Source organism: Panthera tigris, chromosome B1 (genome assembly GCF_018350195.1).
Source record: "Panthera tigris isolate Pti1 chromosome B1, P.tigris_Pti1_mat1.1, whole genome shotgun sequence".
NCBI lineage: Eukaryota > Metazoa > Chordata > Mammalia > Carnivora > Felidae > Panthera > Panthera tigris.
Window position 1 is genome coordinate 86,017,658 of NC_056663.1, and position 27,549 is coordinate 86,045,206.

Consider the following 27,549-nt stretch of genomic DNA (forward strand, 5'->3'; position numbering starts at 1 on the left):
CTGTCTCTCTCAAAAATGAATAAATGTTTAAAAAAAAATTTTTTTTAACTTCCTTTGTACCCACAAAAAAGGAAAGTCCCAATAAACAGCTCCTTGAAGATGCTCACAACAGACTCAAGGGTGTCCAAATTTCTTTAGAGAAATTGACAGAGAGCCGTTTTCCTGTTAAAATGTGTCATATGTGCTCATAACTCCCTTTTGTTAAAGTCCCTGAAGTCTGGGGGTGAACGCATTCCCATTTTATAGATGAGGAAAGTAAAGAAAGGTCATTTGTACTGTGCCACACAAAGACTGCACATCAGGGTCCCAACGGCTGCCCCGACCCTACACCCCACATGACACAGGAAGTACAGCGGAACCCAGCCCTCCCTCCAGCTGTGACCATGGCCCTCCTTCCCCTGCCCCGGGCAAGGACATTCACCGAGCACTAGTCTCTGAAAGGTTTCTTAAAAATGATAGGCCTTTCCCCCTCCTTTTTCCTTTTTTCTTTATAAAGTAAATTTCACAACCAGATTTGTTTTGTGCTATTCGTTGATGACTCTCTTCTCTGGCTACTCTTTGTGTTTGCCTGACTTCCCCCACGTGTGGCCATCTGTTGCTTTCCTACACGGATGAAGTGGGCTTGCTGCCTTATCAGCATCTGTCTGGAACTTTCCATCAAAAGAGAAGTAATCTCAGAGGCAGGTGATGGTGGTGGCCGCACAGAAAGCCCAGCACATGGTCAGGCTGCTTCCTGCCCACACAAGCAGTCATGACTTTAGCAGACATACAAAACCAGGGCTCTGCGCACTTGCACTGAGGATATGGATACATCCCGTCCGAGCAGACTTCACTTCTTAAACAGGAATGTATTCTCTTAACAGGTATGGTCTTACAAAGCCATTTCAAGAAAAACAAAAGAAAGACTTTTGTTTTTAAAAATTGATTGACTCCATATAACCTTCAAGGTGGAAACAGCTTCTGCTAGCATTTGGGCAAAGGGAGGGGGGGACGTTAGAAGCGTCTCAGTTTCTTGGCGACATTGAGGTCCATGTATTCATCCAGAAAGCTGTTTGCAATCCCCAGGGTGCCCAGGACTGTCAGCAAGGCCAGAATCGCCAGACTCAGCCGGAACCCAGTGATCCTGCAGGGTGGACGTGAGGCAGAAAGGTGATCAGCAGCTGCAGGGATGAAGGGAGGCGTCTTCCTGAAGCAGGCAGCTCCACATGGACACCGCCCAGGACTTCCATGTCTTTGCCGTTTGAAAATTTTGATTCATCACATGAATTCAAGGGGGATGCCTAGGCACAGAGATTAATTGGCTCCTTTGAACATTCAAAGGATTATCAAGACCGGGACGAATTATTTCCTTTGCCACTTTTTGGAGATAGCACACAATTTTTGCAAGGATTTAAAGTGTGGCGGCCAGAAGTGCCCGTTCAGGGCACAGTTTGTACTTGATGTTCCTGCCTCGCACCCAGTAGGGCGGGGCCTGGACAGAATGGCCTCGGGCAACGCAGATGACTTTTGCAAACACAACCCTCAGGGCTACTACTATTCCCAGGAGCGGGAAGCTAATTCAGACTCCATCCTGCCACTTTTGCCTAAACATCCAATCCTTAATGTTCTCCTTACCTTTTTTTAGCTGCTTCTGAATATCCCCAGAAATACTGGTGACGGGCATATATGTACACCAGACCCAGACAGGTAGCAAAAACTATAGAGAAAAAATAGAGAAGATACAGGATATGATGGCAGGGTCTCAAAGTGCAATATGAAAACTGAGGGAAAAAAACTTACAAACTTCGTACGTGTCCAAAATATATACAGATCGCTGACAATTCAATCATGAAAGGAAAACAAATTAATTTTTTTTAATGGGCAAAATATTTGAATGGACAATTCATACAGGAAGATAAACAAATGTACCAATAAGCACATGAGAGTTGTTTCAGTATTCAACATCATTCAGTATCAGCAAGCTGCATCTTAAAACCACAATTAGAGGGGCGCCTGGGTGGCGCAGTCGGTTAAGCGTCCGACTTCAGCCAGGTCACGATCTCGCGGTCCGTGAGTTCGAGCCCCGCGTCAGGCTCTGGGCTGATGGCTCGGAGCCTGGAGCCTGTTTCCGGTTCTGTGTCTCCCTCTCTCTCTGCCCCTCCCCCGTTCATGCTCTGTCTCTCTCTGTCCCAAAAATAAATTAAAAACGCTGAAAAAAAAATTTAAAAAAAAAAAAAAAAAAAAAAAAAAAACCACAATTAGAGGGGCACCTGGGTGGCTTAGTCAGTTAAGCGTCTGACTTTGGCTCAGATCATGATTTCATGGTTCGGGAGTTCGAGCCCCGAGTCAGGCTCTGTGCTGACAGCTCGGAGCCTGGCTCCTGCTTCGGATTCTGTGTCTCCCTCTCTCTCGGCCCCTCCCCTGCTCATGCTCTATCTTTCTCAAAAATAAATAAATATTAAAAAAATTAAAAACAAAACAAAAAAAAAACCCTATTAGAGGACACCACCACATACCCACTAGGATGGCTAAAATTTAAACACACCAACACAAAACGTCGGTGATGCTGGAATCCTCATACACCCTTGGTGGGAGTACAGCCACTTTGGGAAAAGGTCTGGTAGTTACTTATGAAGCTAAATATACTTTTCACCCAGCAATTCCATCCCTATGTATTTACCCAAAAGAAATGAAAGCACTTTTCCATAAAAAGACTTGTACAGAAGGTTCATTGCAGCTTTATTCATAAGAGCCTAGATTTGGAAAGAGCCCAGAAACCTACCACCAGTAGAATGGATAACCAAATGGAGATAATCATACCACAGAATACCACTCAGCAATGAAAAGACACAGATACTTGCAACAACATGGTGAGTCTCAACATTTTGCTGAGTGAATGAAGCACTGCACAAGAGGTCACGCTGTATGATTCCAGCTATGTAAAGTTCTAGAATTGGCAAAACGAAACTATGATGAAAAAGACCAGAACAGCGTCTGCCTCTGAGAGCACCTGACGAGGAGGGGCATAAGAAAACTTTCTGGGTGGTCATGTCCTGCATCTTGATGGGTATACACTTGTTAAAACTCATTGAATGGTACATGTATGATTTGTGCATTTCACCATACAGTATACAAATTTTACCTAAAAGAAACGTAAAGTGCGGCATGACCTGCCATCTGGTCTAACAGAAAACGCCAATATCTTCCATACATTCAGGGACCCTCTCTCTCTTCCTCAGCACCCAACGGAAGCAAATAGCCAGGGCCCTCTTGCACACTTGGAGTCTATCTGTGAGGCTCTGATATCCTGGATAAAATGAAATTCCTTATTTTATTAGGTCACAAACATTTTCTTTAGTTTCTACTCTATACCAGGTATTATTCTAAGGATCAGGGTGAGCAGTGAAATGGATACAAGCTTCCTACCTTTATAGAGTTTACCAGCAAAGACAGACAACCATGAGAAAAATGAGAAGAACATCACAGACTTGAAAGCATCGAGAAGGAAATGAAGTGGGATGGATGGGACCGTGGCGGGGAGGTGGAGGGGAGGACAGCAGAGCCACCTTTAGAAAGGGGTCAGGGAAGGCCTCCCTGAAGGGAGGACATGTGCGTGGGGCCTGCGGGTGAGAAGGAGAGGGCTGAGCAAAGAGCTGAGAAGAGAGGGGGTAGGGCCACCCGGCATGCGAGGGAGGAAGTGGAGAGATCCTGAGTGGGCTACAGTTAACCTCCCCATCTAATGACTTAACTCGCACAAAGCCAATGAGGACTATTCAGGGCAATTAATAGGCAACTTAACTTTTCATGAGAGAGAAGGAAAAGAAAATTACGACGGAAAACCCTTGTCTGACAGGAGGCCTCATTCAGCCCATTACAGTGAAATCCAAAGGGTCAAATAGCAGAGACTGAGTCCCATTATCAAAGGCACTTTTCCTATTAGTTGTTAATGCAGTCTTACCTGACAAGGAACAACCCCTTCATTCATGCCCTTAGGGGAAAAAATGTGAGTTGGGATAAAGTTAAGAAGTCTTCCTCTAGAGGACATTTTATCTGAAGTTCCTCAGTTGACAGTAAAAAGTACAAGAAGACAGTGATGGGGTTGCCTTTGAAAGCAACTGGATTTGGGTTTATGGGAAATCTTAGCAATCAACTGTCAGATCCAAATGAAGCAACGAGAAAGCAAAAGAGATTGGGTTTCTCCAACTAGGGTAGCTGATGATACTTGACCCCATTAAAGACACAGGCAGAGTTTGGGTTAAGCCTTCAGCTCTCCAGGGATATCTGCAGCCAAACAGAAAGTAGATGTCTGTAAAGTTGCTACATACAGGAGCACGACATCCTTGTGAACTTAAGAAAAGGTACATGGGTTATCGGAATACCTATAGACCCTGCCTGTACTTGAAATCCAGTTTTCTCCTACATTGATAAATGTTAAGTTGGACAAATTATCTGTGATTCGGTTTCCTCGTCTATAAAGTAGGATACGTATAAAAATTTAAAACGGGGGCGCCTGAATAGCTCAGTTGGTTAAGCATCTGACTCTTGATTTCGGCTCATGTCCTGATCTCAGGGTCGTTAGATCAAGCCCCGCATCAGGCTCCACACTGGGCATGGAGCCTGCTAAGATTTTCTCTCTCTACCTCTCCCTCTGCCCCTCCCCACTCTCTCTCTCAAAAAATAAAATAAAATAAAAATACATTTTTTTTTTTATTTAAAATAGTTTCTGGCACATAGTAAGTGCTCAATAAATAATAGCTATAATGATTAGGGTGAATTGTTGCAGATAAACTAGAATTAAGGAATCAGATTTGAAGACAAACTCATGTCATTTTCATTTGGGAGTGCCCAGCAGTTTGTTTCAAGTTGGTTTTTTTTTTAATTACTGAATTAAATTGAAATGAAGCCAAAATTAATTTATCTTTATTTTTTTAATTTTTTTTAATGTTTATTTTTGAGAGAGAAAGAGAAACATAGTGTGAGCGGGAGAGGGGCAGAGAGAGAGAGGGAGACACAGAATCTGAAGCAGGCTCCAGGCTCTGACCTGTCAGCACAGAGCCCGACGCGGGGCTCAAACCCACGAACTGCGATATCATGATCGGAGCTGAAGTCGGATGCTTAACTGACTGAGGCACCCAGGCACCCCCAAAATTAACTTATTTTTAGAACAAGTGCTCTCTGATGCACATAGACATGGCTTATTTTGTTTAAAACAATTTCTAGGATCAGAAGATGTATGGTTACATGTCTGTTCTTTAATGGTTCTAAGAACCACAGTCATCATTAGATCAGAGTTGACTGTATTCTAAAATTACCTTGATTGAAATACCATCCAGCCATCCACAATGTAATCAGAAATATGGGGTAAAACTCCACACAGTTTTGTCTGCAGGAAAAAATAAAGACATGGGTTATATTATGAGAAAACTAAACACCAAAGCATTAAGCTTTCATCTGAAGGTAAATGTCTAATCTCTTCTTATAAAAATATGTAAGAATTACATACATGTCTTTTCATGTAAAATGAATCTTCCAAGGTAAGACTCAAAGATTGTTTAAATCTTAGACCAGGGCCAAGAATCACTCTCCTACAGGTAAACCACCAGTAGTAGGAATGAATTATACCTCTTTTCCAAAAGACAGACCTTGAGATGGTCCTGATTCTAAGGCTAAAATTCATTCTGTATCCTATCTACAGAACCCAGAAAATAACGCAACTTATGTGAATGAAATTTCTTCCCAAAATTCCTACACATTCATTGCCTTTCGATTGAGTTACTCAGCAGTTAAAAAATGTTTTTTTTTTTATTTTTTTTAATGTTTATTTATTTTGAGACAGAGAGAGACAGAGCATGAATGGGGGAGGGGCAGAGAGAGAGGGAGACACAGAATCGGAAGCAGGCTCCAGGCTCTGAGCCATCAGCCCAGAGCCCGACGCGGGGCTCGAACTCATGAACCGTGAGATCGTGACCTGAGCTGAAGTCGGACGCTCAACCGACTGAGCCACCCAGGCGCCCCAAAAAATGGTTTTAAATAATTCCTGTAAAATTTCCTGAAGTCTATAAGTATTTTTCACTCCCATTTTACAGAGGAACAAACTAAGACCTGAGAGCACAAGCTGACTGATGCCTTGCAGAGAATCAAACGGACTATGTCATCGCCAGATTCCAAGTTCCGTCCTAACGTCAATTCAAATTGCCTCTATTCATAGAAGAGGTGGATGGAAATTTTGATACTATTTTAAGCGAAAAGGAATAGTTCTCTGGGAACTATAATTCATCTGCACCTAGCAAAAGGAAAGGAGATGAATTATATTCATGCTTCCCGTGCTACGCCCCCAAGTGATCTTAGTTAGGTTGACTGTGCTCCTTGCTGACAATATCACAACCAGAAAGAGCTTTAATATAATTCGTAATGAGGTCTTGAGTTGATCCTGATGGAAGCAGCATAATTAGACAGAATTAGAAATGATACCACAGTGTTCCTTAAAGCTTGAGTATTTAAGGTTATGAGGCAATTGACCTAGAAATAGTTGATACCAGTTCTTGAAGATCTGCATCTTCTATCCGAGGTCACCATGAGTGGCTCTTTTTTTTTTTTCCCCAAATTAAAAAAAACAAATTGTTTTGCTTTGCTTTTGCTACCAAGATGGCGACATAGGTAGCTCCTGAACTTCCCTCCTCCCACGGATACGCTGATCGCACAGCCACACACAGAGCAATTCCCTCTGAAAGAAATCCCGAAACCAGCTGTGACTCCTTCAGTGCAGGCAAGGAGAAAATACCCACACTGAAATAGGTAGGAAAGATGGAGACACGCTCTCACCATAAACCCCATCCCCAGCACAGCACTATATCACCAGGTGGGAGTCCTCAACTCCTAGCTTCTCCCGGAGGACCTAGAGCACTCCAACTTTTTAAGACTTCCACTTGAGGGCTGGGTCCCCAAAACACTTAGCTCTGAAAGCTAATGGGGCTTGCATCCACAGGATTCAGGGTAAGACTCTAGCAGGACAGAGGCACAATCCCTCCCTTAAAGTGCCTACCAGCAGGGGCTGCGTCCCTGTGCACATCCCCTTGGGGCTCCCGGAAGTAACCCAGAAGATGGGAGAAGGGAGTATCCCAGAAGATAGGGGGAGGGGTGCTGAGGTCCTAGGTGAGCAGGGGTGATTAGAAGCCATTGAGATTCAGGCACAGGTGTAAATGTTAACTGCATTTATGCTCCCTGAGGGCAGAGCCTGGGCAGCTCAGCACCCAAAAAAGAGTCCCTTTGTCCCCTATAAGCAGCTCGTCACTGTTGGTCTTGCCCTGACCTCAGGTCTTAGTTGTGCTCATTCTACTTTTCCCCTGGCCCCTCATTTGATGGCCTGCCTTAAGCCCTAGTCCCTCTGAAATGAGGCTTTGTTCATTTCTTAATAGCATCTAACAGATTGAAAATAATTCTCTGATGGGTAGCCCTGGGGCCCTGCTATTTGCGGATGGTCTTCTCTGCAGCTGCCTGCTGAGAAGACCAGGTATTACTTGGCCTTGAAATACCTTGCATCCCATTCTACCTGCTCATTATGACCTCTTCCACCCTCCTCCAGCATGTGACCGTGTCTTTCTGCCACCTCAGTTAAATGGTTCACGCCTGGATATGTCCCAAGATAGCTGTTCACAGTGAGTTGTCCACAAACATTGTTTAACTCAAGGGGACCAAACTCTGAAAATCTGTTCTTGATAATCCTATCAGTGGCTACTCACAGTTACATTGACAAGAAGACCAAAATGAGAATAATTTCTGGTCTCTTCTGGACATGAAGATGTATTCTGTCCTCTTTCTATAGGAGATCCTCAGGGAAAATCTCCAAATGGGACAGAAAAGAGCTGGCAGCAGCTGTGTCCATTTCCATTTATGTGGGAAGAGAGGGTATAAGCTGATTGTGACCACTGATAGACTGTCCCCTTTCCTGCATGTCCACACTGAGGGAAACGAGTCTATCTACTCATTCCCTGGTTAGACCCCTCTTTGCTCAGTAGTCCTGTGCTCTTTTGACATCTAAATTTCCCATAAAATTATTAGGGAGAATTATTATTATTGTTATAGACAGGTGTCACCATGTGCCTCGAATTCTACCCAGGGGCAATAACAGAAAGAGGCAGCTAGAAAGACAGTAGGGGGACAAATCATCCTAGTTTGCCCTAGATTGAGCAGATTTTGAGAACGTGGGACTTTGAACTTTATAACCAAGATAGTCCCAGATAAACTGTAGTGGTCTGCCTAGAACTAAGGGTTCCCTGGGACACAGAACTTTGAGTGCTAAAACCAAGAAAGCCCCAGGCCAACTGAAAAGATCTAGTCACCATGAAGAATGACCTGAAGGAGCCTATGGAGATTGAATAGTTCAAGCTGCTGGAACCCCTCATGGATCATCCCCAGCTCCAAGGGATCCCGGAGCTCAGGACATGTGGCCACCGCGGGGTCCCACTTGGACGCGAGGGCGGTACCAAACTAAGTGCCGTTGGACCCTGTCTTAGTAAGTGTGCCGCTAAATTCAGCTCATTTTGGAAAGAAGAATCAAACATTGGCCCGACAGCCAAATCTAGCAGTTCCTAAAATGCTAGTCTACAAATGTTTTTGATTGTATAGTGCTCATAGTTGCATAACCCCACAAAAAACAGAAATGGCCTGCTTTACAACAAAGATGATGTGAAGTTGGTGCCATACGGTAGCTGCCCGGCCTTCCTGGATTTGGGTGGGGCTATCTCTTGCCAATGGAAAGAGAAGGCGAAATGTGTCACTTCTGAGCCAAATGATTAAGAAGCTGGTGCGCCCAGATCCCTTCCCCCACACCTGGTTGAGTGGAGAGAACTCTCAGGACACGGATGGGGACAGACCCCTTAGATGGACAGAGCGTAGGCCTCTCAATGACCATGGGGAAGGCCACTCAACCAGGAGCACCCACATAGGACACTTCGTGGACAGAACATAAACTTCCCTTGTGTTAAACCACTGGGATTATGGGGTTGATCCATTTAGCACGGCAAACACAATCAGCTGGAAAAATATATCACATACACTATAAAACCCACACAAAACAGAAATTCAAGAATGAGACTTTAAGAGCAAATATAAATAGAAGCTCCAAAATTTCCTCGTGCTCACAGCAGATGACTTAGTTCGCCCTCAGCATGTACATGTCATCTGGGAGACCTCTGACCTAAAACACTTGTGAATATCTCTGCTATTAGATTTAAACGCACAACAGGACACAGCGTATAGCAATCTTGTTCATAGAAAATCTGAACCATGCGCTGAAGGGAAAAACCTAATTAGCTATAGTACGTTTCTAATGGTACGACATCTTTCAAAAAACAAAAACAGACGAGGCAACTTAAAGGAGACTTCGTAGGAGCTTCTTCTCTTTCAAGTTTTTGTTTGCTCATTTTTCTTTCTCCTTCTGTTTGGGTGACTCATTCTGAAGCAGCGGGCTGCACACCGCCACGAGCAGCTCGCACTATTAACAGATGACCCAGCCCCGGTCTGCTGCCTTTTGACCCTGCAAAGTCTTTTCAATTATTACACTGGCCGAGGGTCAGAGCAACAGGTTAATATGCTCAGAAAAGGCTCGGGGATGAAAGGTGCTGAAGTTAATCTTTCTATATAGATTCGTAACTATCTAAATTGCTCCTTGTCAAGCAACCCTTGTGCGGGAACACTAGAGGACATTTGCCACTAATAGCAGGAGGGCAAGACTCTAACCACCACTTCAGTGGTGCCGCTGATAAGCAAAGGGATGAACCGATGAGGGAGTGAGGCTTGCAGCTCATCCAAATTCCTGCCGCTCCTCATCCCCCCGCTTCCGGAGGCTCACCCAGCTTGTGTGCAGAGTTATTTGGTGGTGGCATGAATGTTTGTTTCCCTCAAAATTCATATGATGAAGGTCTAATCTCCAGCGTGGCTGTATGTGGAGTAAGGAAGTAATTAAGGCTAGAATGAGGTCAGAAGTGGGGGACCCTGATCTAATGGGATTGGTGTCCTTATAAGAAGAGACACCAGAGAGCTCTTGACACCCACCAGACTCACTCTGCCCAGCCCCTTCTCTGTGCTTGCATGCACACACCAAGGAAAGGACAAGTGAGGACACAGCAAGAAGGCAGCCATCTGTGAGCCCAGAGAAGAGAGCTCTCAGCAGAAATCCAAGCAGCAGGAACCTTGATCTTAGATCAAGGTCATGATCGCCCAGCCTCCAGAAGTGTGAGAAAACAAATGTGTGTTGTTTAAGCCACCCAGTCTGTGTTATTTTGTTACAGCAGCCCAAACTGACGAATACAGGCAGTTTGTGGAGAAGGATGAAGAACTCATCATTTAGAGTCATTCTCTGGCCTTGGGGATCCCTAGCCCTTTCTAATTCAGTGGATAAATACATCTTATGCATTCAGCTAATATCTAAGATGGGTACACTTGTAAGAAAAATGGAGATGTGTTTACTGTTTTTTATTTGACTTATTTGTTGTTGTACTAACCTATTACAAAAGTAGGTGACTCACATTACTATAATCCCAGTGTTACAGAATACCTGAAAATTTTTTTGTGTGAATTTTCCTTTCTCCAAAGTTTTTAGACATAAGTTAGAGCCACTAGTTTTAATTTCAAATTTTCAGGATTTGAATTTGAAATGACTATAAAAAGTAAGCGGAAAAGCAACAATAACAACAGCAACAAAATTTACAGCTATAGTAGAGTAAGAAGAGGGAAATGTTTCTGAAGAGTACTCAGATTCAGGATGATTGGGTTTACTTGTGGCAGGCTAATTCTGGAACAGGAAATGAGTAGTTCAATATTAAGCAAATAAGGATGCATTAAAAGAACTAAGTGAGAGGAAATCCTTCTATCTTACCCAGCACTAATGAAACCATTGTTGGGACACTGCATGTACTTCTAGGCTTCCGGTTTAGAAATAACATGAAAAATTTTAGTCTAAAGAGAACAACCAAAATTTTTTCATAATTTGGGGGAAGAAGCTGAAGAATTATTACTACCTAGCCTCAAAATATAGAAGATGAAAGATAATGAAGATAATGATCCCCAACTGTATGAAAAAGAGTGGGGTCATTAGCAGCTATTCGTCTCTTCTGGTGAGAATAGAATCAGAGGGAATGTACTTAAATTGCCACAAGATCAAGGTATTACTTGGATCTACTTTTGAGATTTATAAAAGCCTTCAATCTAAAGGGATCAAGGTACTCAAATTAGACCAGATAGAATTTTCTAAGCTTAGCAATAACAAGAAGGACTGGCCCTTGTTGAAACTATAGTTGCTTTGTTCACAAGTTTAAAAGTGTATTCTGGCAAAAGACTGCAAAACTCTAGAAAAAGTCGTCTCTAAGGCCCTCACGGTAGGAAGGAAAGTGGGAGTGGATGGGGGACTCTAACTCTAAAGTTATCTGGGACTGGTAACATGGGTAAACTGGGCTCCAGAATCATCATCTCTGCTTGGCAAATGAATATCCAACCTGAGGTGATGTTGAGACAGGAAATAGGTACTTCTGGGGTGGTGAGAGGGACCTGGAAGTGATTGTTATAAGACGTCAGGTTCCACTTAGGGACAGGATTAGCCCTAACACCAGGCTTCTTGGCCATACTTAGGGAAAAGCAGCAGGAAAAAAGAGTAGAGGAAAAGACAGCATTTCTGGTATAGCCAAGGTCATAAGATGTTCAAAGGAGGCTGAAGGACTCAATGCTTTGGTCTAGAAGAGCCAGAAAAGAAAGTACATTTTCTCTTAGGGATTTGCAGAGCTCAAGGAAGCCTACCCTATAGCCAAATAGGCTTTGGAATGACCTGGTTATCCCAGGGGATCCTGCCCTAACTACCTCAGATGAAATCAAAATGGCTTTACTAGCAATGAATTTAATCTGATTTGACCTGATTTACCTAAACCTTAGAACCTAAGGCAAGAACTTGGGCTGGTACTATGGAATATCTAAGAAGAAATTCACGGAAGTGAGTAGGCCCATCCCCACTCACTCTTCAGAGAAACCTAGGACAATTACTACTGTACTCTTGAAGGTATTTTATGACTCCAAACTCACTCCCTCTGCACCAATTATTGGCTATTATTTTTTAACCCCTCTTCATTCTGCCATGATTAATCAAACAGAACAAACAAAACACTTCTAACAAGGAAATTCGGTCTGTATACTTTTTCATAAACAGACATTTAAGAGAAATATTTGGAAATGGTGTCCAGCGATAGAAGAGAAGGGAGAAAGCAATAACTTGAAAGAAATCAAATTTGTGGAAAGTGTAAGAACAAACAGAACCAGAAGCGGCCCGAGGATTTAGAGTGCTGGAAGCCCAACACTCCCCAACAGAATGTTCTCAGATGACAGAAGACAAAGTGGGAAGATGTGGAATTTCCTCCTGTGATGATTTTTATAAATAGAACAGTGTCTCCCTAACTTCAAGCATTCATATATCACTGTCAACATTTTAACATCTCCGTATACCACTTACTATCTTTCTATAAATCAACTATTTTTTCCCTTAAATTAGGGAGAATGCAATTTTATGAGTAGAAAAAGAATATCACTTTCGAAATAAAGAATAAGTATAAAAATAAATCCCATGAGAACAAAATTTGGCAAGTTCTCATTAGATGCTGTTGATTGCTGAAGGCTCTGAGCATGAGACCCTCCCTCTGTCCAACAGGAGAATGGATGGTCCGGAGGTGTTGAGAATACATACTCCCTGCTAAATGTGACAGATTGAACCCATGTGTATTTCTTCTCCCTCCTGAAACCTCACTAAAATGCCAGGAAAGGAAAAAAAAAAATAGATACAAAGTCAAGAACAAGGAGAATGGGAGTAGACACAACAGTGGAAGAGAGACGTTAGTCAATTTCTGAATAAGGATGGCACTCAAGGGAACGGCAGCTGAGCTGACAGAGCACAGACAGATGAAGCCTAAGCACCTGCACAAGGAAGGTCCAAGGAAGACTAATACACCGCTTATCCCAGAACCCAGGACACTCAGGAACTGGGGGCACCAGGTACCCGTGAGTCCAACCTAAAACAGAAGAACTGGTGGACAGACTATAATAAGGAGTGCCTTAGCTCCCCTCCACCTCTGATCCCCACCCCTACTACCCCATCACAGGAGATGGGAGGTCTATCGTCTAGAGAACCAGAACCAGAGAATCTCGTGGGGTCTAGGAACAATGGGAGGGGGGGGAGTGAGGATAAAATCTTGTACTGGAACCCACGTGAACCTACATACTACATAGTGGAAGAACCTTCCTTCGTTCACCCACCACACTTTCAGGTTTCTAGAAGTGAGACCTATTTACCCATCCTCCTCCCTCATCCCATCCTTGCCTGCCCCCATAGGGGGCTTACGGGTTTTCCCTAGAGAAACCAAATGGTCCCAGAAAGATAACCTACAGATACTGACTTTGGAGACTCTACAAAAGGAAGCTGCTGCCCATCAATCACCCTTTAGTGAGCTGCCCACTCTACTGAGCCCCACCCATGCACACAGAGTCCCATCATTTTCTGATGCTCTTTACTAAATTTGCACAGATAGCCAACCGAGGATCACTTGATATTTGAGTAAAGCTTCTAAGGTCTCCTTTGCTCAGATCTCTTTGCTGGACCCTTGTCTTCTTGACCTCTAAGGCTGGTTCAGTCCTTGCTCCTCTTCTCTCCCTTCTCCTTTGTCTACACCCACTCCCTTAAGATTTCTTCTAAAAAAATTAAAAAAAAAAAAAAACCTTTCTTCCAATCTCATGGTTGTAAATCATCTTTGTGTGCCAATGGCCAATAACTCTTGAATTTATACTTCCGGTTCCAATCTCTATGCTGAAATGCAGATTTTTATACCCACGTCCCTGCTTCTCTCCACTTAGATGTGTAAACAATGTACGAGGCAGTTTATGATGCAAGAACAAACGATCTGAGTAGCTTAGCCGATGACAATGCTTATAGTCTCTCCTTAGCTGTAGCATAAGTCACATCTCAGACACAACATGTCAAAAGGAGCCTCCCGGTCTTCCCCCCAAAACTGCTCCTCCCACTGCCTTGTCTCTCTGTTGTCTCTCTCATCTCTCCCAGGATGCTCAGAACAAAAATCCAAGGTCATTCTTGATGCTTCTCACATGCCATATTTATTATGTCAGGAAATTCTCTTGGCTGTACCCTCAAAACGTATCCAGAATCTGACCATTTCTCACCATCTCTACTGCTACATCCCTGGTTCAAGTTAGCTTCCTAACTGAATTTTCTGCTTCTCCCAATGCCTTCATATAGACCGTTCTCAGCAAAGCAGACCAAGTGATCCTTTTAAAGTATAAGATCATGGGTGCCTGGGTGGCTTAGTCAATTAAGTGCCTGACTTCGACTCAGGTCATGATCTCGTGGTTCATGAGCTCGAGCCCTGCATCGGGCTCTCGGATGCAGCATAGAGCCTGCTTTGGATCCTCTGTCCCCCTCTCTCTGCCCCTCCTCTGCTCATTCTCTCTCTCTCTCTCTCTCTCTCTCTCTCTCTCAAAATAAATAAATAAAAACTTTAAAAATAAAATAAAATATAAAATCATGTTACTCCTCTGCTCAAAACTTTATAATGACTCTCCATTTCACTCCGAGAAAAGCCAAAGGCCTTACAATGGCCTTTAGGGCCCTACGTGGTCCATCTACTACCTGTCTGACTTTCCCTCCTACCACTTTCTGTCAGCTCCTTCTCTCAACCACACTAACTTCCTTACTAACCCACCAGGGACATTTCCACTTACCGTCTTCGCACTGGTCATTTCTCTTGCCTCAAGAATGTTTTCTCTGCGTGTTCATGTGGCTAACCCCCTTACCTGCTGCGTAAGCTCAAGTGCTACCTTGGTGGGGTCTACACCGACCACCCTAAGCAGCAACCTACCCCCGACTCACCCCTCAGCAACCCACCCCTGTGTGTTTTCCTTTTTCTTTTCTTTCTTAACACTTACCACCTCTTGCATAATATATTATTTTCTTATAATATTATCTGCTTATGGTTTATTTTCTGTCTTTTCTGGCTATGAGATAAACTTCAACAGACAAGGATCTTTATCTAATTTTTTCATTGATAAATCCCAAGCTACTGGATATATCACACAATGCCAGATATATAGAGGTGCTCAATAAATATTAAAGGGGCAAATAATAAATAAAATTGAAATGCAAGGGACAAAATAGACAAATAAGAAGGAACTTAGAAAAAACAGAAATGATAGGGGCACCTGGGTGGCTCAGTCGGTTGAGCATCTGACTTCGACTCAGGTCATGATCTTGCAGTTCGTGGGTTTGAGCCCCATGTCGGGCTCTGTGCGACAGCTCAGACCCTGGAGCCTACTTCAGATTCTATGTCTCCCTCTCTCTCTCTGCCCCTTCCCCACTCATGCTCTGTCTCTCTCTCTCTCTCCCTCTCAAAAATAAATAAACATTAAAATATTTTTTTTAACTTTTTTTTAACATTTATTCATTTTTGAGAGGGAGGGACAGACTGTGAGTGGGGGAGGGGCAGAGAGAGAGAGAGAGGGAGACACAGATTCCGAAGCAGGCTCCAGACTCTGAGCTGTCAGCGCAGAGCCTGAAGCGGAGCCTGAACCCACAAACCGTTAGATCATGATCTGAGCCAAAGTCGGATGCTTCACCGACTGAGCCACCCAGGTGTCCCAAAAAATTTTTTTCTAAAAGAAAAAGCAGAAACGATACATGGAATTAAAAAATACATTATTATTGAGGTGCTCATGAGTTCGAGCCCCGTGTCGGGCTCTGTGCTGACAGCTCAGAGCCTGGGGCCTGCTTCGGATTCTGTGTCTCCCTCTCTCTCTGCCCCTAACCCATTTGCATTCTGTCTCTGCTCTCTCAAAAATAAATAAACATTAAAAAATATATATTATTATTAAAGTCCTCTGATATAAGAAAATAAATTGCCTCCATAAAACAAAAAAGGGATGATTTAATAGCAGCAGCAACAACTAAAGAACAATGAAAGAGGGGCGCCTGGGTGGCTCAGTCGGTTGGGCGTCCGACTTCGGCTCAGGTCATGATCTCGCGGTTCGTGGGTTCGTGCCCCGTGTCGGGCTCTGTGCTGACAGATCGGAGCCTGGAACCTGCTTCTGATTCTGTGTCTCCCTCTCTCTCTGACCCTCCCCCGTTCGTGCTCTGTCTCTCTCTGTCTCAAAAATAAATAAACGTTAAAAATTTTTTTTCTTTTTAAATTAAAAAAAAAAGAAAAATGAAAGAATAAAAATTAATTATTATAAATTGAAATTGATATCTAAAACTTTTTTAAAAGATCAGTAACCAATCAGACAACACAAAGAAATAAAAGGCATCCAAGTTGGCAAGGAGGAAGTCAAACTTCCACTCTTCCCAGATGACATGATACTCTATGTGGAAAACCCAAGACTCCACCAAAAACTGCTAGAACGGATATATGATTTCAGCAAAGTCGCAGGATATATAACCAATATACAGAAATCAGTTGCCTTTCTATACACCAATAATGAAGCAGCAGAAAGAGAAATCAAGGAATTGATCTCATTTTCAATTGCACCAAAAACTACAAAATACCTAGGAATAAACATAACCAAAGAGGTGAAAAATCTATATACTGAAAAGCAGAGAAAGCTTATGAAAGAAATTGAAGAAGACACACACACACAAAATAGGAACGCATTCCATGCTCGTGGATTGAAAGAACAAGTATTATTAAAATGTCAACACTACCCAAAGCAATCTACATATTCAATGCAATCCCTATCAAAATAACACCAGCATTCTTCACAGAGCTAGAACAAATAATCCTAAAATTTATATGGAACCAGAAAAGACCCCAAATAGCCAAAGAAATCCTGAAAAAGTAAACCAAAGTTGGAGGCATCACAATCCCAGACTTCAAGCTGTATTACAAAGCTGTCATCATCAAGACAGTATGGTACTGGCACAAAAACAGACACATAGATCAATAGAACAGAACAGAGAACCCAGAAATCTGCCCACAAACATATGGCCAACTAATCTTTGACAAAGCAGGGAAGAATATCCAGTGGAAAAATGACAGTCTCTTCAGCAAATGGTGTTGGGGAAACTGAACAGTGACCTGCAGAAGAATGAACCCAGACCACTTTCTTACACCATACACAAAAATAAACTCAAAATGGATGAAAAGAAGCCATCAAAATACTAGAGGAGAAAACAGGCAACAACCTCTTAGACCTTGGCCATAGCAGCTTCTTACTTGACGTGTCTCCAGAGGCAAAGGAAACAAAAGCAAAAATGAACTATTGGGACCTCATCAAGATAAAAAAAAAAAAACAACCTCTGCACAGGAAACAATCAGGAAAACTAAAAGACAACCAATGGAATGAGAGAAGATATTTGTAAATGACATATCAGATAAAGGTTACTATCCAAAACCTATAAAGAACTTATCAAACTCAACACCCAAAAGACAAAAATCCAGTGAAGAAATGGGCAAAGACATGAATAGACACTTCTCCAAAGAAGACATTCAGATGGTTAACAGACACATGAACAAATGCTCAACATCACTCATCATCAGGGAAATACAGATTAAAACCGCAATGAGATACCACCTCATACCTGTCAGAATGGCTAACATTAACAACTCAGGCAACAACAGATGTTGGCGAGGATGCGGAGAAAGGGGAACCCTTTTGCACTGCTAGTGGGAATGTGAGCTGGTGCAGCCACTCTGGAAAACAGTATGGAGCTTCCTCAAAAAATTAAAAATAGAACTACCCTATGACCCAGCAATTGCACTACGAGGCATTTATCCAAGGGATACAGGTGTGGTGTTTCAAAGGGGCACATGCACCCAATGTTTATAGCAGCACTATTGACAATAGCCAAAGTATGGAAAGGGCCCAAATGTCCATCGATTGATGAATAGATAAAGAAGATGTGGTATATATATACAATGGAGTATTACTTGGCAATCAAAAAGAATGAAATCTGGCCATTTGCAACAATGTGGATGGTACTAGAGTGTATTATGCTAAGCAAAATAAGTCAGTCAGAGAAACACAAATACCATAGGAATTTAAGATACAAAACAGATGAACATAAGGGAAGGGAAGCAAAAATAATACAAAAACAGAGAGAACCAAACCATAAGAGACTCTTAAATACAGAGAACAAACTGAGGGCTGCTGGCAGGGTGTTGGGCAGGGAAGGGCTTAAGTGGTGAGGGGCATTTAGGAGGACACTTGTTGGGATGAGCACTGGGTGTTATATGTAAGTGATGAATCACTAAATTCTATTCCTGAAATTATTATTACACTGTATGTTAACTAACTTGGATTTAAATACATACATACATACATACATACATACATACATAAAATACACAAAAGATCAGTAAACAGAAGTTCAAGAAATTTCCCAGAAAGAACAAAAACCCAAGAAGATGAAAAACCGAAGATAAAAGAAAACTAGATGACCAGTCCGAGGATCAACATGCAACTAATACAGATTTTAAGAATAAAAGAACAGAGAAAATGAAGAAGAGGAAATTCAGGGTAAAAATATTTTTAGAAAATTCCAGAACAGAAAGACATATGAGTTTTCAAGACATGAAAAAGTCTCATCTAAGGTTTAGCATAGTGAAGACAAATGCCTCCAAGCAAGCACAGAACCATACCATCTTAGGACACTGGGATTTAGGAAGATCCTAAAGCTTGCACAGTTTCCAAACAAAAAATCAAGAATCAGTATAGCACAGAACATCACAACAATATCAGTGGAAATTAGAAAATAAAAGAGGAATATTTTCAAAATTCTGACAGTAAGGATTTTTAACATAGAAATATATGCCTAACCAAGCCATCTATCAACTGTGAGGCAGAATAAAGTCATATTTAGAAGTGGAAAGTCTCAAAATTTGACCAACTATTCACCCTCTCTCAGAAAACTGCAAGGTATGTTCCACCAAAATGAGAGAAAGCCAATAAATAGGAAAATAGAAGATCCAGGAAACAGGCGATCCAAATCAAGAAAATATAAGGGAAATTCCTGAGGATGATGACAAAAAGCCCCACAATGACAGCAGGTAGCACATTTAAAGAGCAACCTCCAGATGGGAGCAGAAAGATTGAGGACTCAAAAAAAAAAAAAAAAAAAAAAAAAAAAAAAAAAAAAAGGACTCTAACAGAGATAATCCAAAAAAAAAAGAAAAAATGGCATTACTAGATTAATGTATTTGAATGTATTAAGAGGAGACTTTCAGTTCTGTTAAAGATTTGAGGATGAAACTAAGCAAACAAATAAACAATGAAGCAGTCACTAATCCCAGGTAAAACAAAAAATTCACAAGGAGATGAAATCATAGTATATTATTGGACTCAGCTTTGAACGTTACTTATAATTAGAATAATATAAACATTGGCTATTGGTTTAACTCAACAAAGTGATGTACTGGAGGGTAGACGTAAAGAAAAGAGGAAGTGGAGAAACGAAATTCTTTCTCCCATAAAAGGAAGCTGATTGATAATGTCTAAAAATTGTGAATCAATAAATAACAGTGAAAGCATAGTGCTTAGAAATATGGAAGTAAATGCCAAAAATGCCAGTCACAAGGGTGCCAATGGTTGTCTCTAAGGCTAGATTGGCAGTAAGGAGAGTTATCTGTTGCTTTCGGGCACGTAATCTCACTTGATTTTCAGGCCACATACATGCATTACTCTGATACAAATAGATATTAGAATTAGGACATACTGGGACCAAACCAATACTTTCCACTTGACATAATCATAAAGATTCAAAGACAATTGAAATGGACATGACTTTCTCATCATGTTGTTCACTGTTACTGAAAATCATATCTTGGGCATAAAGTTTTAGTGAAGTAAGAGATCAAGCTCTGGAGATGTGCTGTAAAACACTGTATCTCTAGTAACAGCAATGTTTTATACATTTAAACTTTTTAAGAAGGTATATAGCTCATGTTACATGTTCTTACCACAATAAAATTTTGTTGAAAAAAATCTATGTCTATGCATCTCTTAAAACTATCTCTTCTGGGGCGCCTGGGTGGCTTGGCCGGTTGGGCATCCGACTTCAGCTCAGGTCATGATCTCACGGTTCGATCTCACGGGGTTCGAGCCCCGCGTCGGGCTCTGTGCTGACAGCTTAGAGCCTGGAGCCTGTTTCGGATTCTGTGTCTCCCTCTCTCTCTGCCCCTCCCCTGTTCATGCTCTGTCTCTCTCTGTCTCAAAAATAAATAAACGTTAAAAAAATTAAAAAAAAAAAAAACTATCTCTTCTACCAACAGTGGTATTCATCCCAATGCTCAAGCCTAGAGAGTAGTCTGTGCAACCCTTGTTGAAGCAAAGAGATGGACAAGAGAACAATGCTGTCAGCTCAAGGATCATGACTTGCCCAGAGTGATTCAAGATGTATAAAAAGCTGAATAACCCACTTATCATTAAAGAAATAAAATTCCATAGTTTAACATTTTTCCACAAGGAAAACACCAGGTTCAGATCATTTATAGGCAAATTCTAAGAACTTGGAAGGAACACACTCTTCCAATCTTATTAAAATTCTCTGAGAGAATAATTCTCTAACTCATTGCATGAGACTAGTGTAATCTTGATATCAAAATGGGACAAACATCATATAAGAAAGGAAAATTATAGGCCCACGTCACTCATGACAGAGATGAAAAATCCCACAGTGTTAACAAAAGAATAGAATGATATATAAATGGTGACGTGTGCAATGTTTCTAAAAGCACTTATCTGGGGGATTGAAATAAAAAGGGAGCCCTAGCATCTGCAGCAACCAAACTCATGGTGTGGCTGCTGCGGAACATTCTGTAGAGATCTGAAAAGACAAGATGATCAAAATCACTACAAGTCTGTATGAAATGGGAAGCTTTCTCATTCTTACATGCTTTGGATTTCAGGAAATGGTTCATGGGCAGAGGATGATAATGACCCACCTCTGTTTCAAGGAGAAAGGAAAAATTAAGATAGAAGATGGATGTCATAGCTAATCCAGCTTGAGGCTATTGAATTCTAAGGGTACTGGAGGGGCTCTTTAACCAAACTGCTATGCTTAAAGGTGTATACCAGTCATTCTTAAGATCCCTGCCTTTTCTGTAAATGCATCCTCTGAATTCATAACATAGGTGGATAAAGGCTTCATGTACTAAATACTTCAAGCTTTGAGCATCATGAGAAGGGGCATGGCTGTGAAGACTGGTTTGTTACAATGAGATATCTTCTCTGCACATCTTTCCCCTGTGCAGATCAGAATTGTCTATATGTGACCACTGAAGGGTGGAGGAAGCATTACTTACTGTGCACGAAATATTCTCTCAAACTCTGGTGACCCAGAGACTGCTGGGGTGTAACTTTGTATTTTAATCTTGCCTTTCCTACATGCAAAGCAAAATAACCTGCAAGTATAGAGGAATTAACAATTAAAATGTGGCACATCACTATTCATTAGAAAAACACAAATTCAAACCGTAATTAGATACCACTGCATACATATTAAGATGTTTAAAATTCAAAAGACAGACCATATCAATTAAAAAAGACAGGTGAGGCTATAAGAACAACTAGAATTCTCAAAGACTCTGGCAGGAGTGTAAAATGGTATAATCACTTTGGGAAACCATTTGGAAGGGATTTTTTACTTAGACATACATAGATTGTATAGCCAGTCACTCCACTCCTAGTGATTTCGCCGAGAAAAATTAAATTATATGTCCATACAAAGACTTGTACACAAATATTCATAGCATCTTTATTCATAATAGCCAAAAATTAGGAACAACTCTGTGATGGTTAATTTTGTGTCAAGTAACCTAGGCCGTGGTGCCCAGCTGTTTGGTCAAGCACCAATCTAGATGGTTCTGCGAAGATATTTTTTGAATATGATGAACATTTACATCAGCAGACACTGAGTAAAGCCACTCCTTGATGTGGTGGGCCTAATCCAATCAGTTGAAGGCCTGAAGAGAACAGATGGACATTACCCAAAGAAAAAAGAATTCTGCCTCCACACTGCCTTGAGACTCAATACCGCAACAACTCTTGCTGGAATTTCCAGCCTTCCAGCCCACCCTGCAAATTTCAGAGCCTCCAGCCCCCGCAGTGGCATGAATCAATTTTTAAAAATAAATGCCTCTGTGTGAGTGTGTGTGTGTGTGTATGTGTGTGTGTTTGTGTGTGTGCATCTGCTGTATTGTTTCTGCTTCTCTGGAGAACCCTAACACAAATGTTGATCAACAAACTAATGGATAAACAAATTGTGGTATATGTGCCATATCTATATAAGAGAAATACTGTAAGACAGTAAAAAGGAATAAACTGTTGGGGCGCCTGGGTGGCTCAGTCGGTTAAGCGTCTGACTCTTGGTTTCAGCTCAGGTCATGATCTCACGGCTCATGAGTTTGAGACCCACGTAGGTCTCTGGGCTGACAGTGCAGAGCCTGCTTGGGATTCTCTTTCCCTCTCTCTGCCCTTCCCCCACTCACCTACTCTGTCTCTGTCTCTCAAAATGAATGAATAAACTTAAAAAAAAAAAAAGAATTAACTATTGATACATGAAACAACATGGATGAACTTCACACTAATTATGTTGGATGAAAGCAGCAAGATCAGAAGAGAATATTACTGTACAGTTTCATTTACATAAAATTCTCAAAAATGCAAATGAATCCGCAGTGACCTAAAACGGATCAGTGGCTGCCTGGACATGATGAGAGGCAGGAGGGAGGGTCACAAGAAAACTTTGGAGGATGATGGCTTCCTGTGTGACTCAGTTTCACTACTATAAAATGATCATGACTTTATTGTCCTTCATTGGCCACAGCTGTTGCATTAGATCATCCAACCCTGTGCTGGAGTCACTTACATCTGACGGTCAATCCCGTAAACCTCATTCACTTTTGGACCCACACTTCCTCCTTGGTCGGTTATTCTCACCTCCTGTCCTTCTCGCCCTCCTTTTACACCATGATTAGCGCTGGGGCCTATTAGTTCCCTTCGGATGATGTCTTCCAGCCACAGTTCCTTTCCAGGTCCCTCCAACGCTCTTCTGGTCTCACTTATCTTAATACCTCCATGTCCCTTTCCTACTTGCTAATGTTTCAATACCAGTTTCCTTTTCCACACCAAGTTTTTAGCTTGTGTGACAGTATCAGGTGTGATGCATTTCCTCCAGAGAAACAATATGATCTCCCCTCTGACAAGTCAGTAAATAGCGAGCCTGGGTTAGTAAGGCCTCACAGAGCGGGACTCTTCCCTCCCCCTGAATTCCTCTCTGCTATGAATAAACTGTTGCTCAGGATCTAAAAGCTGTAGCTGAATGTTTAAAAGGGTGTAAATACTTAGGACTAGAGTCTCTCATTCAAATTGCAGTGGCATCCCTGAAGCCCGAGAGAGCACAGTGAAGAGACCGAAAATGTGGAACTGGGCACTGTTTCCAACCCCGGGCTAAATCCTCTCAAGGCAGCATAAATCCAGAGGGGCCAATAACTCAAGGGTCCGCCTGGAGCCAGAAAGGAGATCTGACTGCAGCCGAGAAAATCTGCAGGCCCTTGCCGATCTGCACCCCGCTGCTCCCACTGTTTCTAAGTTGTTCCACAGCCTTGGAGAAAACACTCGGTAAGGCTTCTTGCTTCCATCTGTAAGAAGGGAACCATGAAAGATGTGCACTCCTTGATTTACACATTGGCGATGGTGCAAGAACCCAGAGCTTCGAGATGAAGCTGTGACTACGCGAAAGCTTAGGAAGGGCTGTCTCCCTCACGGCTATTCATAGCACCTGGTTGCACCTGTCTGTAAAGGCAGCAAATGTGAGGAAAGAGCTTCAGTCAGGGGCAGAGCTGTTTGGATGCTCCCCAACCAGCCCACCCGCAGCTGCAGGCAGAAGGATTCAGTTGGGCCAGCACAGTCCCAAGGAGGAGAAGCCCCTCTCTGTTCTTTCAGGTCAGGGGCCTTAGAGAGACTATGACTACCGCGGGGATAACGGGATGAGGACAGAAAGGCTCTTTTACCTTTTCTGAAGTGCGTCAATTTTCTTTCCCCTCCTAACATCACTTTAAAACTACCTGAGGGGTGCCTAGGTGGCTCAGCCAGTCAAGCATCTGACTTTGGCTCAGGTCACAATCGCGTGGTTCATGAATTCACGCCCCATGTCGGGCTCTGTGCAGGCAGCTCAGAGCCTGCTTCAGATTCTGTGTGTCTCTCTCTCTCTGCCCCTCCCCTGCTCATGCTCTTTCTCCCTCTCTCTCTCTCTCAAAAATAAATAAACGTTTAAAAAAAAAAACTACTTGAGAATACTCTCCCTTTGGTTAGCCTGTCTTTCCTGTCTCCTTCACTTTCTCCAGAGGGGCACATGCGTGCCAGGGAGAGTGAATCGAGAACCCTTCCTGTCCCACCATGCCACCTACCCTTCCCCAGCCACAGCCAGCCTTCTTTCCCATCGTGTGGCTGCCTCTCAGTCCAGCAGCAGCTTCCTTCTGTGGGGAAGCAGCGATGATGGGGACTAGTCATGCTGAGTGCCAACCCCAGGCCAAGGATACTGGTGGGCACTTCTCACCCAGTGTCCTGTTTGACCCTCCTTTTTTTAATGTTTGTGTGTGTGTGTGTGTGTGTGTGTGTGTGTGTGTGTGTTTAGAGAGAGGAAGCACTAGCAAGGGAGGGGCAGAGAGAGAGGGAGACACAGAATCCCAAGCAGACTCTGTGCTGTCAGTGCAAAGCCCAACATGGGGCCTGAACCCACAAACCACGAGACCATGACCTGAGCCAAAGTCAGACAGTCAACTAACTGAACCACCCAGGCACCCCTGCTTAGCCTTCTTTCATGAGGACACTGAAGGACAGAATATCCTGGCCAGGTGCACCCAGCTTGTTAAGTGTCTGAACTGGACAGATGTGGGATTGTCTGTCTTCAAAACTCAACCTGCTTCTACCATGGTATATGGGGCCCCCTCTCCATAAACACCAGACTTCTGTAGAAGCAGCAAATTCTGGTTCTTAATGCCAACCAGTTATGTCTTTTCTTTCTTTCTTTCTTTCTTTCTTTCTTTCTTTCTTTCCTTCTTTCCTTCTCTCTTTCTCTCTCCCCCACCCAACCAGTAAATGTTCCCTGTCTATCACTGTTAAAAAAAGAGACAACAGGCCCAAAAGGGAGTCATGTATGCTAACATCACCAATCCTAGACATAACACCTCACTTAATTATGGTTTCAACCTCTCCCAAAAGTGGAATCTTAAACCAGCCAATCTGGAATTACGTGGTTAGCACCACAGAGGCAATCTGCCTGACCGACTCCTGCCATTCCCTAAAAGAAGACGACCTTTGCCACAAATAATCACAAACTAGCAACTTCCTGTTCTGCCCCCTTCTGCCTGTAAAAGTCTTTCACATTGCACAACTCTCCAGAGCGCCTTTCTACCTGCTAGATGGGATGCTGCCTGATTCAGGACTCATTGAATAAAGCCAATAAGATCTTCAAAATTTTTTTTAATCTTCATTGATTTTTGAGAGAGAGAGAGAGAGACAGAGAGACAGAATGTGAGGGAGGGAGGGGCAGAGAAAGAAGGAGACACAGAATCCCAAGCAGGCTCCAGGCTCTGAGCTGTCAGCACCCCACCTGACGTGAGGCTCAAACTCACGGACCTCAAGATCATGACCTGAGCCGAACTCGAAGGCTTAACCGACAGAGCCACCCAGGCACCCCATAAACCAATAAGATCTTGACATTTTACCCAGTTCAATTCTGCTTTCTAACACCACCAGCCACCACTGTCCCAGTCTCCTCTCCTCTCCCCACCCCCAACTAACCTCTGGCCACAGTTCTCGCGGAGCCCTGCACCCACCAGCAAACAGAAACCTCTCTGTGAGGCTGACAGAGGCTCTGTCTGGGGCATCTGTGGACCTGTTCCCGGGCTCCCCACAGCACCAGAATGAGGGCACACATGGGGTCGGCAGTGCTCACGTGTAGTGGTATGTGAACCATGGGGTCAGCACAGGGGCACTTGAGACCTAAGTGTTGCTTTAGTTGGCGATAAAAATCCTGCTCTACTCCACTACTCCGGAAAACACTGTGAATCCAACCACAAAATGTGTATCCTATAGTAGAACAGTTTCATAAACTCATAAAACAGACCGGTTAGGCAAGACATGAAGTGTGCATGCGGGCCTGGACTTTATCCCATGCACCCTGAGCAGTCCTCAGCTCTGCCCCCTTCCTGGTAGGAGCACACTTGGAAAAATAAAGAAGTATGCATGGTTGGTTCCGAGTCTTGCTCACCCGTGCCCAGACTCTTTTCCCCATTTAGCATGTTAAGTTGGTGATCATGGATAAGATGATAAGAACCAAGCAAATGTGACCCCCGTGGAGCAAATGCCCTTTACATAACCAGGCAGTCGAGATACCAAATAATCCTAGTGGGACGGTGCTTTAAAAGTTAGATTCGTCACTTAACCTGAAGCTCATGTTTCTGCAGATTTTTTTAGACCTGGTTCTCATACCTGCCATAGGCAGTTTATTTAAGAAAACACTAATTAAAAGATCAGTGTTTCAGAAATGGCAGCCACGGTTTACAAGCAGGTACAATGTTTCCTCTGGCACATTCCACGTTCATAGCTAGTGCGCTTCTACCCTCATTTGAACTGGGCTGGGGGTGGGAACCACAAACAATGCAGAATCGCTGGGCTCAGAAAGCCTACCACGTCCCCTTTGGGAGAACTAATCCTTGGAATGTTCCAAATCTGTTCCCAGGGAAGGAGGCGCTGATGACCCAGAGTGGAGCGGGCACTCACACACTCATGGGCACCAGCAAGTAAGTATGAAACTCAAAAACTGGACCTCCCTCCCTCTGCCACACACGCACACACACTGCCCGAGACTTACTTTGTTGACAGGCGGACAAGACTGAGACAGCGGCCAGCAAGATTGAATGCCCAGCCATCTTTAACACCGACTGTTCTGGTTCAGGGAACTATTTGTTGAAACTGAGGGGAAGATAACAGGCACTTTCGACTTGGTAATGTTGACCTTCCTTATAAGGTAAACAAAGCTGGAGAGGAAGAAAAAAAAAAAAAGGACGATTCAAATGGCTGAGTGACCTTTGCCCTGGAACAGGAATCGGGAAGGCCGGGTCGATCTGGAGCTGCCAGTCACAGATCTTTATCTGGCAGGGGAGCAGCCTCCGAGCTGGCTCTAAGTCTGTCTCCTCCCGTGCAGTGTGGGGGCTGCGGCTCAGCCCGAGGGACTAGCCCTCCAGCAGCTGCACCTGAAGACAGACCCATCTTCTCAGCCAGTTGGAAAACAATTTCCCCTGCCCCTTTTCCAACTCTGGACCCTTCCAGACTCTGGACCCTTGAGTCTCTTTGCCCAGCTCCAAGGCCTTGCTGAGATCTTGTTCACAGCCTGCAGGAAAAGAGATGGGAGCATTTACTTAATCCCACTGAGATGTAATGTTCATTTAAATGGATTCTAATCTTATTCCCCAATAAAGGACAGAACTTGGATTTGTACCCAAGTCCAGCAGATTCCAAGTGTTGCCCTACCCC

General features: G+C 43.1%; 1 protein-coding gene across 1 annotated transcript; it reads right to left on the reverse strand.

Annotated features, from left to right (window-relative positions):
• On the reverse strand, positions 1-27,053 carry MGST2 (microsomal glutathione S-transferase 2). Its single transcript, XM_007091787.3, is given in 6 exon segments — positions 1-1,123; positions 1,615-1,696; positions 5,292-5,362; positions 21,315-21,363; positions 21,366-21,413; positions 26,888-27,053. Coding segments are annotated over 6 exon segments (438 nt in total). The 5' UTR covers positions 26,946-27,053; the 3' UTR covers positions 1-993.
• Positions 27,054-27,549: the final 496 nt, after the last annotated feature.